We start from the raw sequence: 17,664 nt of genomic DNA on the forward strand, positions 1-17,664 counted from the left end.
TCTGATCCGGAACATTCAACCTGAAGCCCATGATAGAGAATGCAGAGAAAAAGATCATAACTATGAGCATAGAAAAGCAATTCTGAAAAGTAAGTAGCATCAGTGTCAAAGTAGAGGACAGAGAGGGAGAGCGGTGTGTGTGTGGGGCACTGAACCCAGTGCTGGATGGGCTATCCCAATCAGACGGGGCTATGAAAAAGACTGGTAAATGTGGAGGAATCGGATTATCATCATCATCATCATTATTGTCATCATCATGGGAAAAAGGGGTGGACAGGGAGGATTAGAGAGGGCCCAACAGCCAGCAAAGTCTGAGTGTCAGGACTAGGATGTCCTAGTCTGTCTGAGACGCAGAATGTAGAGAAGAATCTCTGATAGTTTGTCGCTGATTGGAACTGGTAGCGACGTTGTTGGGGCTGTTTGTCTGTGCTGCATAATGACTATAGGACGCAACGTGTCCATCAAAGGGTGGTGCGTTTGAGCCGGATCGCCAAATCTCTGAAAAGATAGAATTTTAAAATTGTGAAAACAGGTCTAACCAAGAAATAAGGATACGAACCATCTTGCGGAGCACAAGAGAAATCGAGGTAAAAAAAGGTTGCATCTAGAGGAATCGCAAATATGAAGTTTCCGCTGGAACCTATCATAAACTTCAAAATGAGGAGCATGCGAACCTTCGGAGGTTCTTCGGTAAAGCCAGAGTGTAAGTCGCGGTGATGGAGGAAAAAGTATCAAGAATCGGACCATACATTCCAGTCTGACACGCCGTCCGAAATGAATTTCCCTGGGACGAAAGGGAGATGCGGGGCGAGTTGAACCAAGTGGTTAGAGCGCGAATTTACTGACCGGAAGGTCCGTGGTTCGAACCCGACCTCTGCCTCTCCACTACCCCTCTCTAGGCTTGGGCAACCTGGTAGTATCCCAGCCCTCGTATCTACTTCATCTGGCACGGTAGCTAGGCACTGAAAGGGTATTACACCTGAACGATTATCTCATTATAAAGCGAGATGCATGCAGGACGCCTAGAGGTGCAAAACTGTACCCCCTCTATAACCACAGATCTTAGACATTTACGAACGCTTGACCACAAGTGTCTCCATTACATAATAAGAGTTGATGGGTCGCAGCGTGTTCACCACAAAATGATGCATTTGGTGATTAAGGTACAATTATGGATACTTGGAGCAACAAACAGAGCTTACCAGGCCAGAGACAAGTGCAAACTCAAACGCCGGCTACCACCTACATAACCATGTTGACGAGATTTACGGGTTGCAAGCCACGACAGCAACGTGAGATGAAATCAGCTACATCCAAATTCAGTATTTTTGGATTGTAGTGCAGTCCTGACAGCAGCGCTAATGATCATCCTTGTACCTGGCTGGAAATTGGGCGTAATCAATCCCAGTAACAAACATGCTTTTCTAGAGTTTGCCGTTTGGGCCGGCCTTATGTTGCAGGATCTAAGCAAAGAATGCCCATCCGATCGCTCTGACAGGTGACCGTCAAGTCAACTAAGTGTGTGGCTATCCTGCCCTTGAATGTTTCATCTAAGGATTTTCACATTGGGCCACCACCTCTCTTCTCATGGTTGTATGGAAATTAGGCAAAAAGGTGCGTATTTCTTACGACGATTGCATCAGAAATAAAGCTTCATAGACCTGTCATCAAATCTCCTGGGTGAATTGCTTGTCAGGCATCTGATTTCGATTGCCTGCAGCAAGCAGTGGTGGAAAATATGGCGACTGCTTAGACCAACGTGTAACACATGTTGCTCCCTCTCTCTCTCTCTCTCTCTCACATACACACACTTAGTGTTCATCCAACGTGATATACCACCCACACCGATCCTACCGGTAGTTGACTAATCTACGTTGGCCCATAACGCTGTCTCATCATAGGTCAGCGTTCGAACGGGGGATGCACTGACCGTCTTAGATGCCTTACTACAAAACCCGAGCAGTTTTGTAGGTCACACTAAGGTACAAAGCAAAGAAACTTCATTTGAACGCATTGGTACGGGATTATGATGTACGTTCATCTATCACTAGAGAAAGCCAGAACGCCACAACGTCATGCGCTGCTTCTGAGCACTTTTAATCCAAATTCAGCTACTGACCTAATGTATGCGTCGTTATAAAATATACGCCGAATGCCGTAAATGAGATCTTCCTCCCCACAGGTTACAGGACATGTGAGAGTAATTATCGTACTCCATTCGTTCCATAGGTACACTACCCTCTGTGTTTCAAGTTCACCCACGGCATGCAATGGAAAAGTCACCTACTCACGATGGTGATGACCTTTCTAATCCCTGTTGTTCACGTCTGTTTCAATTCTCGTTGGAAATCGGTTGGCCGTAGGATCCAATGTTTCCAGCAAAGTGGGAAATACTACAGGAGTGTTTAACGCATGCAGCCAAGTGGCAGTCCTTCGATATGTAGATTCACACGTGTACAAACGAAAAAAAGTATCACGTAAACCGGCAAACATTAGCATAAAATATCACATGTTCGGGACCGACATATATACGCTGCGAAATCACACCATGGTTGTTTGGATATTGACGACAAACACGGCCCTCAAAATAATTTTTAATATACACTACCTGATTTGTCCAGTAGTATAGACAAAAAAATTCGAAAACCCAAGTGGCGTCCACGGATGAGCTGCGTATACTTAGCATATTCACAGCCACTAGCCATGCAGCACACATAACTACATATGCTATACACTCATATGCCGATCAAGGTAATGTTTCCAACTGCCTCCGTTTCTCCTCGTCTGCAAACTAGCTACTGTTTCTCGTACTGATCAGAGTCCGATCACCAACCGCAACCGGGGAATGTGTGACGGGCGCCATAATCTTCACCTGTACGTGAAGAAACGGTTATTGCGAACGATTACATGACCACAATCATCTGACACATATTTACTCGTGGTTATCAGCAATTACTAGTGAGAACCCGGAACAGTTGCGTATCTTAACCCATCGTTTAACACCATAACCAGCCAACCAATTGTCTGAGCGTCGATTAGCGACTGTGTGCAGTATACCTGCTTCCCCAATCAGGATTGGTCTTGAAGCAGTACATCTACCCAAGGTTCCATTATGCCCTAAGGAGATGCTGGGATTTGCACACGCAAAGTACAGCAGACGCTCTACCCCAGTTCCAATCCTGACAGTCGAATGGTTCACTGGCCTGGGGGAAATAGAGAGAACATATGACTGAAAATGAAATTCCTAATCGGCCAACGCAGACGCATCGGAAAGTGAGAGGAGTCGTAGCTACCTCTATGCAATTCTCAAGAACACTTACCTCTGTCAGATTCCAACCCCCAAAGTGGCCAGCGTGTCCATTTTCATGGAAACAGCGACGCTGCCTTCCCCCGAGGAATGACGAGTTAGAAAAGATCGGTACCAAAAACCGCACACTCCGATCGCCCGGCAGTTGACCGTGACCGCCGGTGCATTATTCAACACGGTCGAAATACTTTTAAAATCGAAGAGTCTGTTGCTGCTAAAAAGGCACCTGTTGTACGCGGCCGCATTAGGAGTGATGCAGTAATGCCTTACTCTCTCGGTCCTCGGGTAAGGTCAATCCCCTACAGCCGAGCGAGTCAGACTGTTGAGTCGTTGACTTCAGGGAGGGCCCTCCAAAAAACCTCAAGAACCGTTGTCTAGCGGTTCAAACTTTTGAATCAGAGGCTAGGGGCAGTGTCCCCGAACAAAATTCTACATCCACCGTCTTGTGGGTTAGAATTTCGAGTCAAAGGAACAAGGCGGGGTAACTCAACCAAACCCCCTTCTTAGGCCGGACACCCGGAAAGTATCATTTGCCCTTGCAGGCCTTCCCCCACACTCCCCACCCATCCAACAATGCAGTGCGGTCAACCCATCTTTCAATCTCTAGCGAGTTAAAAAGCTATGCTCACAGTTTCCAGAACTGCTTTTTCAGGCCATCCGGCTCGACTAAATGAACACTGGGTATCGACGAGATTAGCAGATCTCTTATTGCTACCAGAAAGGCCATACCAGCAGCTAGCGAACGCCATTGCGCACGCAGATCCCCCAAATACCGGATAATCAAGCGCTTGAACATTGGGCGCGTAAGAGTACACGACAAACTTTCCCTGAGTCCAAAAAGTCAGTGCCGTAGGACAAGGCTGTCCTCTCGCACCCTTCCCCTTCAAATGTGCTTGCTCGAAATTTCTCTGCATGCCTCTGAAACCTTCGGAGTTGAAATGCTCCCGGAGCGTTCGCTCTGGCATTGAATGTGCGGACAATTTTGCTCTCCTTGGTTCATATCCATCCCAAATACAAACCATTTTAGATAACCCAAATAATTGTGCCGCATTTGATTCACAGCTGCAAGACTGGGTGGGGTCGAACCCGAACCTCATGCTTGCAAGAGAGTCAACTGAAATGGTAGATAAATCTATTTACTTGGGCAGTTGTACGCGTCCCGGTGGACTGGCTGGAGATAAGATTACTTCACAGGGAGGCCAAGACAGCTTTTGCCCATGGCATCGACGCGACGTGAGCCTGTCTGTCAAGGCAGACTTAACACTGCGGCGGTGCGATTCAAACCGCCTAAATGACCAACGCGCAGAGAACGTAAGAAAGATGTCAGTGCTTGACCATCGCTGTCTCCGAAGCATTGGTCAAGTCCGGTGGAAACGTCAGATTAGTAATACTAAGGTACGCCAGATGGTCTTAAGAAACTCTCGCGTAAGGGATGAATTACCCACGCTGGTTAGGACATATACTCTGCATACCAGAAGACCGTCTGCCACATGGGACAATAAAACAGTACCATTCCCGAATGGTAGGTGCTAATCTTCGAATAACAGACCATTCGAAATAACCGTATTCTCGAAATAGGAGGAAGAATGAAAGGAGACTGAAAACATTAAAAGTACATTATAAGAGCCCGCATTCGAATCCAAATGAAAAACGTCGCTGGAACTTACGCTGAAGGAGATCAACTGGCGAGACTGAACCGAAGACAGGCTTCCAGTTGGCATCTGTTTGGTTCTGACTGGCTGATGCAGCTAAATAATGACAAAAATAGATAAGTAAGAATAACTGGAATTGAGGAGGGTGCGATATCTACAACTTAGGGTGTTGAATATTGAAAAGCGGTTTGAAAACCGTCGGTTGTGTAAGGAAAGCATAGTGTTCACCTGGATGGGTATTGAGACCTGCAAGATGAGGTCAACTGATGAACAAACAACTGAGCAACTGGACAATACGGATAAGCGTCGAGTGGAGTACAGATAAGCGGTGAAAAACGGCCGGTGTACTTGATTATTACGTCCCGTAGATGATAAGGTGAGATTTATCTGTCTAAACCAAGTGGTTAGAGAACGAATTTACTGACCGGAAGGTCCGTGTTCCAAACCCGACCTCTGCCTCTCGACTTCCCCTGTCTAGGCTTGGGTAACCTGGCAGTATCACAGCCCTCGTGCTTCCTTCAGGTAGCATGGCAGCTAGGCACCGAAAGGGTGCTAGAGTTGAATATTTATATATTAAACCACATAATAAAAGATAATCACAACTCCTGCCCATTTTACTGATTACTTGCGCAGTCGAAACAGGCAGTAACTAGAAGAAACACTAGACGATAAGCAGACGATAGCGTCAGTTTTCCGGTCAGTAAATTTGCGCTCTAACCACTGGGCCATCTCGCCCAGCCGTCATATCACCCGTAAATGCTTCGTTCTGGAGCAATCTACCAGCCTCTTGTTACAAGAGTTCCTTAATAAAATGAAGGATCAAGTCGGTCAGCTATCCGTTTAAGGTCTCAACGAGAATTGCTACGTGAAATTAGCCGAATATCATACCTGTTGATAACCCGAAATTTTCAACAGGGCTGACACCATTTTTCAGTGCGTCACGGAACGAGTAAGGCAGAACCAACAGTAACAAGGTTAGCCTCATCACGATGTTGTGCAAAACAAGTGGGATATGGTCCAGAAGTATGACTAATCGGAAAACATGAGCAAAGCATTTCTATCATGAAGACTATCTACCGCGCTTGTTTGAGAAGCGTTGAACAAACCGAACTTCAATACTGCTGCTGCCAATGTGACATCATCGGAATGTGACGCATCGGAGTGCAGAACAAGCAACGCCGCTGTGCACTCGATTCCGTCACACAAGCCACAACGAGAGAATACCCTAAGTGCTTGAACTTCAATGCTCCCTGAATCACTGCAGGGGCCGATGGGAACACCGAATCACCAACATGGAGTCCAATTTTGAGAAATGCATGGGGGCAAAAGCGTTACCCTTCAAAGGTTTTATTGGTCACACTAGGTATGCATTAGGGATGTCAACTCCAGGAATGCTGATTTACTCCGCAGTGTTCTGAATGGAAACGGTCTAATATCGGGATGTCAACTCCAGGAATGCTTATTTGCTCCGCAGTGTTCTGAATGGAAACGGTCTAACGAGGGTGTAACCAGCCAACTGCTCCTTTCTGGATTCCGTTAAGATGAATTTTAGAGGCTGTGTGATTCTAAACGGACTCGATCCACGAACATGGTTCACCGTGTAATGGTGTTGGAGCTATCACCTTTGTTACATCACTATTTTGATTTACAGGCAACCGAAAGCGGACGCTTTATCGCCAGTGGTATGTACAGTGAGGCTCTATGAGCTATCGTTTTCACTGGGTGGCTTTCCAAATGCTGACAGGTAGAACCACTAAGCCGAGGTGTGCGCCTTACGGCCCATTAACAGAACCGAACTGTACAGGAACTACTTCTCTCGATTGGCCACCTGCATGAAAATACACATCAAAGCTTAACCCCACCACTGGGACGACAGCCGGTCATTGAAAACGTAACAGCCATCACACTAACCATTGCCAAGCGTCCTTGGTAATTAAGAATGGTGTGAATGGTCCTCACGCTTTTGAAGGAGGAAGGAAGCTTTTGAGGAGTCAATCATTCTGAGCGTGAGCTAACATTTGTCTCAACTAGTCAAAAACTTGTATATTGTGTGATGGTCAGCTATGCGAAAGGCAGTAGACGTACAGGGATTGAGCTGACTGGAGACAATAGCAGGGTCGTCAAGCTGCCAAGTCAGAGAATCTGTAGAAAGGACAAAGGCACAACCAGTCAAGAACGTGACACTATTCGAAAAAGGCATTAAAACATTTATGAAAAGCAGACCGGTGAAAAGGTTTCTCAGTGGCTAGCGAACACAAACCTGCAGTTGGAACGTCCATACAGTTAGAAGGAGAACAGTAACGTGTGCGGCGGAATTCGTGGTTCAGGAAAAAAACAAGCAAGGAAGAAGTGGTCAAATCAATGCACACATAAAGTGGCGTGCAGTCGGAGCTACATTGATCTACTCTCTACCATGTTCCAATACATCTGGATGCCAGAAGTACGGCAGTGAAGCATCAGTGTTGAACACTGATGTCATGCTGTCGATGATAATGATGGATGCCAGAAAGAGCTAAAACAACCGGACTATCAAGTGGACGACTTGCGCAGGTTTCGAGTGTTGAACATGATGTCATGCTGTCGATGATAATGATGGATGACAGAAAGAGCCAAAACAACCGGACTATCAAGTGGACGACTTGCGCAGGTTTCGACACTCACGAACAATTCGGGACTCTTGTCTCCATAGGTCATAGGCATGGTGGTAAAATATTTAAAGACACATTTTTAGCTCATCAAAGGCTACAATGTGGAAGTAGACTGTTTTAGAAAAAAAAACTCGTTCATATCAAGGATCGTGTACAAAAGACACGCAACTGGTAATAGTCTATGGAGGTTGAAAAAGAACCACCGGGAACAAATTAAATGCCTTCCATCTCGATTTTTCCAGTTAGTTGAAGGATGACTATCCTGTTACGCGCATCAAGTGACCCTAAAATCATTCGATAGTTATGACTATAGAGCCTCTTACGATTCACACCAACACGCATGCACACCGCTTAGAGATGAGGATAAATGATTTTGATTGAACTGTATGAAGTGAAAACACAAATTCTGGGAATCAAGCGCACCTGAAATCGAGAGTTCGGAGGACGCCCTCAAGCCACTAGCATACGGTAAGGAGAGTGCTCCCTTCTCCGAGGATGCGTTGGGTTGAAGGAAAGGAGCCTGCTTAGACAGTCCGGGAGGAAACCCGTGATTCTGTAAACGGTAGTGGACGGAAGACTGACCATCAGTATAAAAGAATAAAGAAACTGGAGGGCGCCCAAGTGATAAAAACAAGCATGCATGCAGTAGGCTGACAACAGAGAAATATTATATTTCAAGAACAGGACGACAAATTTCCCATAGAATACCATCGGCCGCAAAGTATCATCATTCAACAAACGATGCGTAGTCACTACTACTTGATACAGCTCCCGTATATTCGGGAAAAACGATATCATGGTTGCGAAGACATAGTTCAGCAATGCTACGGTGTGATTCTTAGGTTTTCGAGGTCAACCTTTGACGAAGCCTCCCACTCAGCCTATTGATAACCAAAATCAAATCCACCATAATAATTGAGGCATTTTTAGCAAAAATACTATTTTGCGGAACCCGACCAATGACGGCCTCTAGCGGAGCGATCTCTCGGTTGGAGCCATTGACGTTGCGCTTTTCCATGGCCCGTGAAACCGTAAAATCGTGTCTTCGGCCTCACTGATACCTTAGGCAAGGATGAGACTGTCAGCTTTTGGTGTACAGAAAAGCCTCAAGGCTACACTGATCTATGAGGGTTTCGGCTTGTGCATTAGATTTGTACTTGTGAGAGTGTTGACGTGGCCATTCAGTCAAATGCAACCGGTCCCAACCTCTCTGACGTCATCCATCAATTACAGGTCGACACTCACAACAATTCAACCGTTGCTGTGCAGTCCGTCCTAAGTTTGCCAGTCCATTGAATTACAATTACCTGTGAATGATTGTGTTTGTTGTTCGAAGACCCAATAGGACTGGTGAGATACGTGAAGTTGAAAAAAAATAGGAATACTGTGAAGTGAAACATGCTTTTATAAAGTGGAAATAGTTTGAATGACAAAGGTTATCGAGCAAGAGTGATGGTATAAGGAGGGACGAGTTGGTAACAAGCTAGAAAATGAGTCTGGCTGTGAAACAGGTTCTTCAGCCGAACCATAAAAAGCGGTGGCATGTCAAATCGCGACGTGGACAATGTGTGGCTTGGCATAAAAGCAGTAAGGAAATCACTAGTTTGGGTGCTTGTGCGGAAGCTATTGTTACGGTGCGCTTTCGAGAAACGGACCTTCCGATCCATGGGTTCGCGCCCTACTCGATGGCCCACCTAGAACTCTTTTCTCAGGAATGCTACACGTAATCAAAAACTGTGGCAATGTTGTGACGAGTGATGGGATTACCAGCATAGAATTTACACACAGTTTTCAAGAGGCAGAGGCAGAGACAGAGGCACAAATGGGTGTCAAGGTAGCAAATGGGGGACAATTGAATCGCTAGTCATTTCGTCTTTACGGTAGGAGGGAACTTTCTACTCCATTTTGGCTGTATGGCGAGTGCCAAAGTGGCAGTGCACTGACAAAACCGATTTCACGAAAGTTTCTCGGACTGAGACTCAGTCCCTGCTCGTATTCCATCAAAAGTATCTACACGAAGCCGGTTCGGATTCAACCAATAGTGACGACGGTCTTCACTCCAAACGAAAACAGCTTCCTCTAAAGCAACATCTCAAGAAACCGACCAAAGTGGCTGCTTCAGGGGTGAGGTTTGCCAGTGAAAGACGAATTAATGGACACACTGATCTGTTCTAAGGAAAGGTCTCTTCAAAGGAACAACCGCTTATGGCGAGTATTCGAAATAGAGCAGTTGTAGGGTTAAGCCATCCTTAGAAAGCAAGATGGGATGAAATGACATTAGGAACAATCGAGAAAACATCGGTTAGGAACACGCGTTTTGCCTTTTTCACTAGATAACGATCAACTGAGCCATGAAAGGGGAGTTGCAGTGTTTGGTAGAGAAGGGACAATACTGTCCGTAACTGGTTTACAAGATAATGAACGAAAAGCAATCAGCGACAAAATGAATCTAAACCTAACTAAGGAATATGCTTCCACTGAAAAAAAGCTAGTCCGTATCTTTATTTTCAAGATCGAAATTTCTTTTCGTGCTAAATCTCATTTTCGCGGGGTCAGTTAATGATTCATACCGATTGATGATGACGAAACATTAGCGAACCAAGGTTTCGAACTAATAGACGACATATCTTACAGGATACCACTCGGCCTTCATTAGCCGTTACTGTTTTATCCAGCTTGAAAGTGGGGAGACCGATGAAAGTATGGCAGTAGAATAGAAATAAAACTATGTAGAAAAATCGAAATTGATCATACTGGAGTGGAGAAAACAAACTCACAGACAATCCGGTGGCGTCATTTTGTCTGAGTGGTGGTGGTCCACTAGATAAGAACTCATTTGACTTGGACTGCAGTTGTACAGCCGCAGCTGCTGGGAACAGAATTGAAGCAGCTGCTGATAGTACAGCGGAAGAATCCAGAAGTCCCTCTGGGAAGTTAGCGGACGACGGCAGCCGGTTAGTTGCGCTCCCATTTGCCAAGTCCGGGGACAACTGGGGATTCATTGAGGAGGAGAATAGGGGAGACAGTCGACATAAGTAATTGACAAACGCAGTGAGGTCAAATGAGGGGGTGGTCTTGGACGTCGTCACCGAGGATTTCTCAGTACCCGGTGGCAGCCGCGTATTGTTGAGTATACCCGATGCTGCATGGAAAGTGGTGGCAAGCAAATGAGATAAGAATTGTTGTGGGTCGAGCCGCATCAAGTCTGATCGAAACAGGGGATTGCTATCCGTAGAATTGGAGTAAGGACGGAACATTGCACTAGGACCATTTGGTAGGGGAGTTGTATTGCTGTTATCTGGCCCATTGAGGGTTTTGGAGTTGACATCTAGATCAAAGTGAGCCGTATCCAATCGATTGGTTGAATTAGGCAAAGTAGCTGAATAAGAGAAAGTAGGAGAGTCTTCCGTAAGTGGTCCATTTGCACATGCCAGGTTAGTGTTATCATAACCCATATTGAAGGAGACTACAGGAGAACGGGGTGATTCACCAACCCCAAAATCGAGCAGATTAGATGTTGACGTAGAAAACATGGGCGATGAGGGATCCCCCGACTGGTGCACTCCCCCAGGAGCACTGCCCTCAAATCCAGGGGGCGGGAAAACACATGAGTTAAACACCGTTGAAGAGAGAGTTGTTGGGTGCTTATAGCCCATTGTCTGAAGTCCTTGCATATCCGGAGGGGCAAAATTAGTGAACCAAGGAGCGACAGACTGCTTCAGCTGAGTGGAGGCGGCAAAATCCGGTGCTACACCACTTTCGTTGGGTGCAAAGGGCCTGAGCGGATTGGTGGACGCAGACGCACTACGTCCTTGAACAGGTAAGTGGCCATTCACATTAAAGGTTCCATGTGAACCTGCTTCATCCGTCACTACTAACCGATTGACTTCCGCTGCAAGGAGTTCGGCCAGCCCTTGTTGAGATTCGCGGAAGGGATCGAAGTCAATATCTACAGCGTCGTCGCCAAAGTTTACCAATCGTCCTCCAGTAGAATCAATGACAGCTGGCTGTGAACGATTCCAATCCCCGATAGGAGAATTCGTCGTCGCGCAATTCGAATTCTTATTGGTATTGTGCAAGTGCTCGGTTGGATGTTGCTTGCGGTTAGGCACAGCTTGTCTATGTTCATTGCGATGATAATAGGTGGGAGCACGACGACCATCCCCGGACGACTTATGTTGACCCCTCGTTGAGAACTTGTCCCTATCAGAACTAGTCAAACCATTGGTGTACGAATGAGTGGATGAGTGGGGAAGCTGCTTTCCGTCGTCCGAAGGATAGTCTGAAGTAGAAGTGTGCCTATTCCACACGACGTTTCCATCAGGGGAAAATTCTGAGTAAGGACGATCAGTCCGACATTGCCTTAGACGCCGACCATCACTCAACGGCAAAACTGAAGAAGTATCCGGACCATTCACTAGTTTGCAGTGGAGTCCATTATGTCCAACCGCTTTCGATGGCGGAGGGGATCCAGCTGGACGGTCTGCTGTGCCACCGGAGCGTGTACGACAACTGGAAGGATAGGTGGATTCTCGTGTAGTTGTTGTGGAATCGACGTTATCCGAACAATTGGAGTAGGTGGTGATGACTGTGCTTGTTTCTGCAGAATCTATGGCTGGGCCGGCAAGCTGACTGGGCACGGAAGAGATTGACTGTTGTTGGGCAGAAACGGTATACTCTTTCAACAGCTTGTTCATATATTCAGTATGCTTGCCAGCCTGCATCTCTTCTTTGGTAAAACTGGCCGCAGGATCTCCAAGCTCGTGAAGATACATGCATTCCTGAAAATGGGTGATAAGATACATAAAAGTGAACACGATAGAGAGAGGAAGAACAAGGGTTTTTGTCTACATTTCACTATTCGGATTTCATTCAAATAGGTATTTTCATACCAAAAAAGGGCGATCCCACAACATGGCGCCCACTAAAGGTAAGAATTGGACATTGCTGCCACGTTTGCTGGTTGGATTTGGAGCATCTTGCTAATAGTGGGATGGTTACCACCATTCAGTCCCATCTGAGTCCAATACAATGCGCCAGCGAGTAAGGAGCCACCCCACCCAAAGGGCACAAACACACAAACAACAAGCACTTCAGTTGAGAGATGTTCGCTGAGGACATATGAAACCACACACAAAAACTGAATTTTTGCTTCTAGGTTGAAGATAAAAAATATCTTAAAAAAGATAACTCAGCCGTAATACCCTTTGGGTGCCTAGTTGCCATGTCACCCAAAGGAAGCATGAGGGCTTGGATACTGTCAGGTTACCCAAGATAAACTGGACAAAGGATCAGTGAGCGATGCGTGGTGACGGGCACCACTGAATCTCTAAAAGGCCACATTTTTTGAGAGGCATTCCCAACTATACGTGGAGTAATCCTTTGTTTTTAGTGGCTGCCGCCCAGTAATAAAGGGCAATATCTGTCCAATATTCCTGAGCTGTACATGGTACTAAGGCAGTAACTCAATCGAAGAAGTGAAAGCTGGAAAGTAACATTTGTGTATTTTCATACACACAGGATGACGTCACGTGGTCCCCATTTTAGGAGGCGAGTCGGACTTTGTGACCTCCCATAGGTCAAAGTTTGAGCGCCACTGTTTGCGCCAGTCTGAATTGGACACGGAAAACTGCACTCTCTTGAGTATGCCCACTTCCTTGTCTAACCACTGCTGCTGCCATGCAGCCAACGGCGGTCTTGCATCGAAGCTATCGCTTTCACTGCGTAGCCCTTATTTTCCCCCATACTGAACAACTGCATCCATTTGTCATCAAAGAACTTATTGGGTTATCGCCTCTAAAACACATGGCTTTCATTCCCCTATTCTCCTTAACCCCAGTGAATGAAGCTGTAGAAGAATGGACCACTGCACCCCGGTCCACAATTTGAGCTGAAGAGCTGAAACGGAATTGGAATTCACGAAAACCATACCAAAATGTGGTTCTTGGCGAGAGTGGTTGTAGTAGGGGTTTGCGGTTATCCGTACACCAGAATATGACTGTCTACTCCCCGAGTTGCCTCTTATTTCACCAACCAGCTGCCACCAATTTCATTCTACTAATTAATCCGTTATGATCACTGGATAACCACCAATCGGTACACTGACAGCTACGGCAGCAATCCTGTTTCTTCTGTTTGACTTGAACACGCCCCTAATTCGGAAACCCAAAGGGATGATATACTGGGTAAAAGTGAATTCAGTGGCCACGCTGGGTGCTGCGACTGTCTGCAAACCTCGACTACAGCAGCCTAATGAGGAAAAACACCCACCCAAAAAGACAGCAGAGTAATGAAACAGCATCGGTTGTCGCTGATTGGTTGTTCGAACGTATGATCGATTTTAGCGGAGCTGGCTATCCCCAGTTTTGGGCACTTCAAGGTTATTATCAGAATTATACCTTCCTGACACTGATTGCAACGCTCACGCCGCCCTAACAGACACCGCCCAGGACCTCCCGGACAAGCATAATCGGTGTGGTTGTTAACAAAGGTTACTTTTGGGGATGCACATTGTTTGGGACAGTACAGCTTGCTGACGGTGCTGTAATTACTACGAAACACTAAGCACTAGGACATTCAACAAAAGACTAGGATTGTGTTAACTTCGTTTATTTTACTTCCGAATTATTGCCAACACTAGAGAAGATGTCTTGGGAATAAGCTGACCCAAGAACAACGATCGGCTGCCAGGACTCCATAAATCGTGTTCCAATGCAGGTTACAGTGAAAAGTTCCGTGGAACACATACAGATGGGGTTGCTCTGAATCGCTCTTGGCGATACTGATCCAAGTTTTTCATTTCACCTCGGAGACAACGCCATTCTTTGCGAAGTGTATGGTCCCAGGTTTGTTTGATAATTGCAGTGCCGTTCTTGCGTAAGAGATGCGCAAACCAACGTAGATGTAGTTGCTGAGAGAGACGTAGTAAGTCATGACAACGATTCCAATATCTCATCGTTAGATACCCCTAAATTATGGATTTCCACTGTCGATACATGAGTAGTAGGAAAAAACTTGCTTTCGAACACCGGCTGGCTTAAACTAATCTCAATCCTTTTCCACAAGAAATTCTTCAGCTATATGAACACCCGCATTGTCTCTGCGCCGTTGGATGCCTTCTTTACCTTGTCCACCGGTTAAAATGGTGCAATCGAGGCATCGTAAACCAGAAAGCCGCTGGATTATTCCAGCTCTCATGTTGAGAGGCCGAGCAGACAGGTCCATGTGGGTGGGGTCAGACTTGGTCTCCGAAATGTTGGCTTGCGATACTACGGGTGTTGTGTAGTGAGTTAGGTTACTGAGTAGTTGGAGTTCCCCCCCCCCTCATCACGCAGACTCGAGATAGCTCGGTCGTTAAGGCGCGAACTTACCAATGTTCAAATCCAACCCCGGTATCTCGACTGCTCTTGTCTAGGCTTTGGCAACCGGGCAGTATTTTAACCCTCGTGCCTTCTTCCGGCTGCACGGAAAGGGTGCTGAGCGACCGTTATTTTTATTATCATTAACCATAACAAAATGGTGCCATCAGTGCGTTACTAATAGGTTACCTGGATTTGTTGCCTCGCAAGGGGGCCCGAGTATCTTTCCAAAGCCCGTTCAAGTGACCAGCCGATAGCGAAATTAGTGATTTGGCAAAGCAATGCCTCTCCACAGTGACTACGGATGATATTAACAACCGTAGATCTAGAGAGTGAATGTTGATAGGATGTTGTCACTCGGCGCTTGTCTGTGAAAACGTCTGCGTCCATTGTAAAACATTATAGTACCATTCTATGTTTGCGCGCTGGCTCGAGTAACACTAGGATACCTAGCCCCAGACAAGAAGAGGTCAGAACCCTTGGGCTCAGTCTTGGGCTCAAAAATCTATCCGCAAAGTAGTGGTATCCGGGGGGAAATGGGAGTGCATTGCCATTTTTATAGAACAAGTCGCCGCAAATGTTCCAACCCCCAAACCAGAGGACCAGGTGATTGGGTTGATCAAACATTTAACCGTTGACCAATCTGGTATGAAGGACTGTGTAGAACGGAATCCTCTCAGTATCGCTCAGGGGGGGGGGGGCGGCGGTGCTCAAATCGTCAGCCACGGTAAGGTCTTCGTGGTGGAAAATTTTGTAAAACACCCCCTCGAAACTTCACCACATGATGTTCTTCGTCCTTATTGGTGTTCATAAGAGATGGCGTGGGCGGGATCGGCCACATGACCCAGTGGCCGGCGGATTCTAAGGACTACGTGAACGCCAACTAGTCTAAAGCAGCTAGTGATATGATTGTACGACCTGTTCTACTACAATAACACTACATTTTTTATATTACGCCCATTCTTTCATCATACAGTAAGTGTGCAGCCAGTGACGTGGGACAAATTTACTCCAACTGTGACTGTGTGGAATGTGAAAATAATTTGGCAAGGCCAACTAAAGCAGGTGCCACTGAAAGGAAGGTTGTGGCGGTTTCGGCCGACTCTAAAGGAAGTCAACTCCTTTGCATCTTTGGGTAGTTTTGCACTAGGACGAGGAGCTGGTCCGACATAGTTCTTGTTTTTTATTAGCACGAACGGAAAAGCATGAGGAATGACGTCACAAACCACAAAGACTTACGTGCTTGGTGCATTTGGTCCCCCGGAGAAACTGGCTGCAATACTTCGTAGTCCCAAGCGAAACCCGAAGTGGTCTCCCATGAAGCATACCTTGATCTAGCTCTTTGATGGACCGCATAGCATCTTCGGATCGACAGAAGGTGATATAGGCACTGAAGGTTGGCTGACCCTGTGAAGTAAGCATAAGAGATATGGAAGGGGTCATAACAATGCATGCCATTCCACAAGTGGAAAAAATGCTCTGAAGCCCATGGACGACAAGGAACACAAGTTCCTGTCATTCGTATTTACCCTGTTGAAACGATATGCAGTGATGTTTAAGATATCTCTAGTATACTCATGAAACCAATATTTTGCTCTTGGTAGAAGAGTGAAGCCAAATATACCTGGATAAACAGTACCAGGCAAAAAACCGACAGAAACAGATCACAATCGCAGCCAGCAAACAAAACACTGGAGCCCGAATGTGAAGTCGTACTACACTAGGTTGACAATGCGGTAAACGGCATTAACGAAAACCGGAAGCAGGAATAGTGCACCGTGGCACGATGTCCAACATCATATTATTCGTGTGACATGGAACACAATCAGCATGTATCAATTACTAGCTAAATCTGTCTAAATGCGAAGCTTTTCAGCTGCTGAAGATATTTGGTGTACAGCCGCTGGACGCACTCGAGATTGAATGTGTCCAGGGTGAACATGTTTCGACAAAATTACTCGAACTACTGGATCAGTAACTCGCGCCTTGACCTCAGCCTTCCAAAATCAACCTACCAAGAAACCTAAATAGAGTTCGCTCTCGCACAATCTGCTACACACTAAATAAACGGTTCTGAAAGGGTGGTGTCCGCTAACAGCAGTCGCTTGGCTACTTCTAAAGAAGCCCCTCGGGTAAACTGGGCTTTTTAGACTGCATGACACATAAGGTCGGCGGAAAACTAAAGACCACGGTGTACGAGAAGCCAACCGACACTGAGGCAGTTTTAAACTACTCGTCCGCCCATCCGAAGTCGGGGTTTGCCAGTATTGCCTTATCAATGGTTAGGCGTGTAAGGGCCCTGTGCACAGAAGCGGCGGAAAAAGACCACGGTGTACGAGAAGCCAACCGACACTGAGGCAGTTTTAAACTACTCGTCCGCCCATCCGAAGTCGGGGTTTGCCTGCCATGCCTTATCAATGGTTAGGCGTGTAAGGGCCCTGTGCACAGAAGCTGATCGGACAGCGGTCCAATTTGAGGTAAAGGACAAACTTCGGAGTAGTGGATATCCCGCCAGCTTGATTAGGCGTCAATTGCGAAGGGTGTTGGTACCGGTAGCGAAACCCAACAGGGAATGGATCGGGACAGCTGTTATTCCATATAAACCAGGCACATCGGAGGTAATTCGGGGAATTCTAAACACGGCTAACATAAGAGTAGCTTTCCAGAGGGGAAACACTCTGCGCTCTGCACTGGTGCAA

At 46.4% G+C, this 17,664-nt stretch overlaps 2 protein-coding genes across 2 annotated transcripts in view; one reads left to right on the forward strand and one right to left on the reverse strand.

Annotated features, from left to right (window-relative positions):
- T265_05843 (hypothetical protein) overlaps positions 1 to 17,664 on the reverse strand; it is a gene marked incomplete at both ends in the record, with an annotated part of 30,584 nt that overhangs the window by 1,386 nt on the left and 11,534 nt on the right. Inside the window, 5 exons of the mRNA XM_009170964.1 lie at positions 4,975 to 5,055; positions 7,045 to 7,101; positions 8,031 to 8,160; positions 10,385 to 12,388; positions 16,205 to 16,477. Of these exons, the coding sequence (XP_009169228.1) occupies positions 4,975 to 5,055; positions 7,045 to 7,101; positions 8,031 to 8,160; positions 10,385 to 12,388; positions 16,205 to 16,477 (2,545 nt within the window). The remainder of the gene's footprint in view (positions 1 to 4,974; positions 5,056 to 7,044; positions 7,102 to 8,030; positions 8,161 to 10,384; positions 12,389 to 16,204; positions 16,478 to 17,664) is intronic.
- T265_05842 (hypothetical protein) overlaps positions 12,522 to 17,664 on the forward strand; it is a gene marked incomplete at both ends in the record, with an annotated part of 16,455 nt that continues 11,312 nt past the window's right edge. Inside the window, one exon of the mRNA XM_009170963.1 lies at positions 12,522 to 12,537. Coding sequence (XP_009169227.1) covers positions 12,522 to 12,537 — 16 coding nt within the window. The remainder of the gene's footprint in view (positions 12,538 to 17,664) is intronic.

The sequence above is a fragment of the Opisthorchis viverrini genome, assembly GCF_000715545.1.
Source record: "Opisthorchis viverrini unplaced genomic scaffold opera_v5_117, whole genome shotgun sequence".
Lineage (NCBI taxonomy): Eukaryota > Metazoa > Platyhelminthes > Trematoda > Opisthorchiida > Opisthorchiidae > Opisthorchis > Opisthorchis viverrini.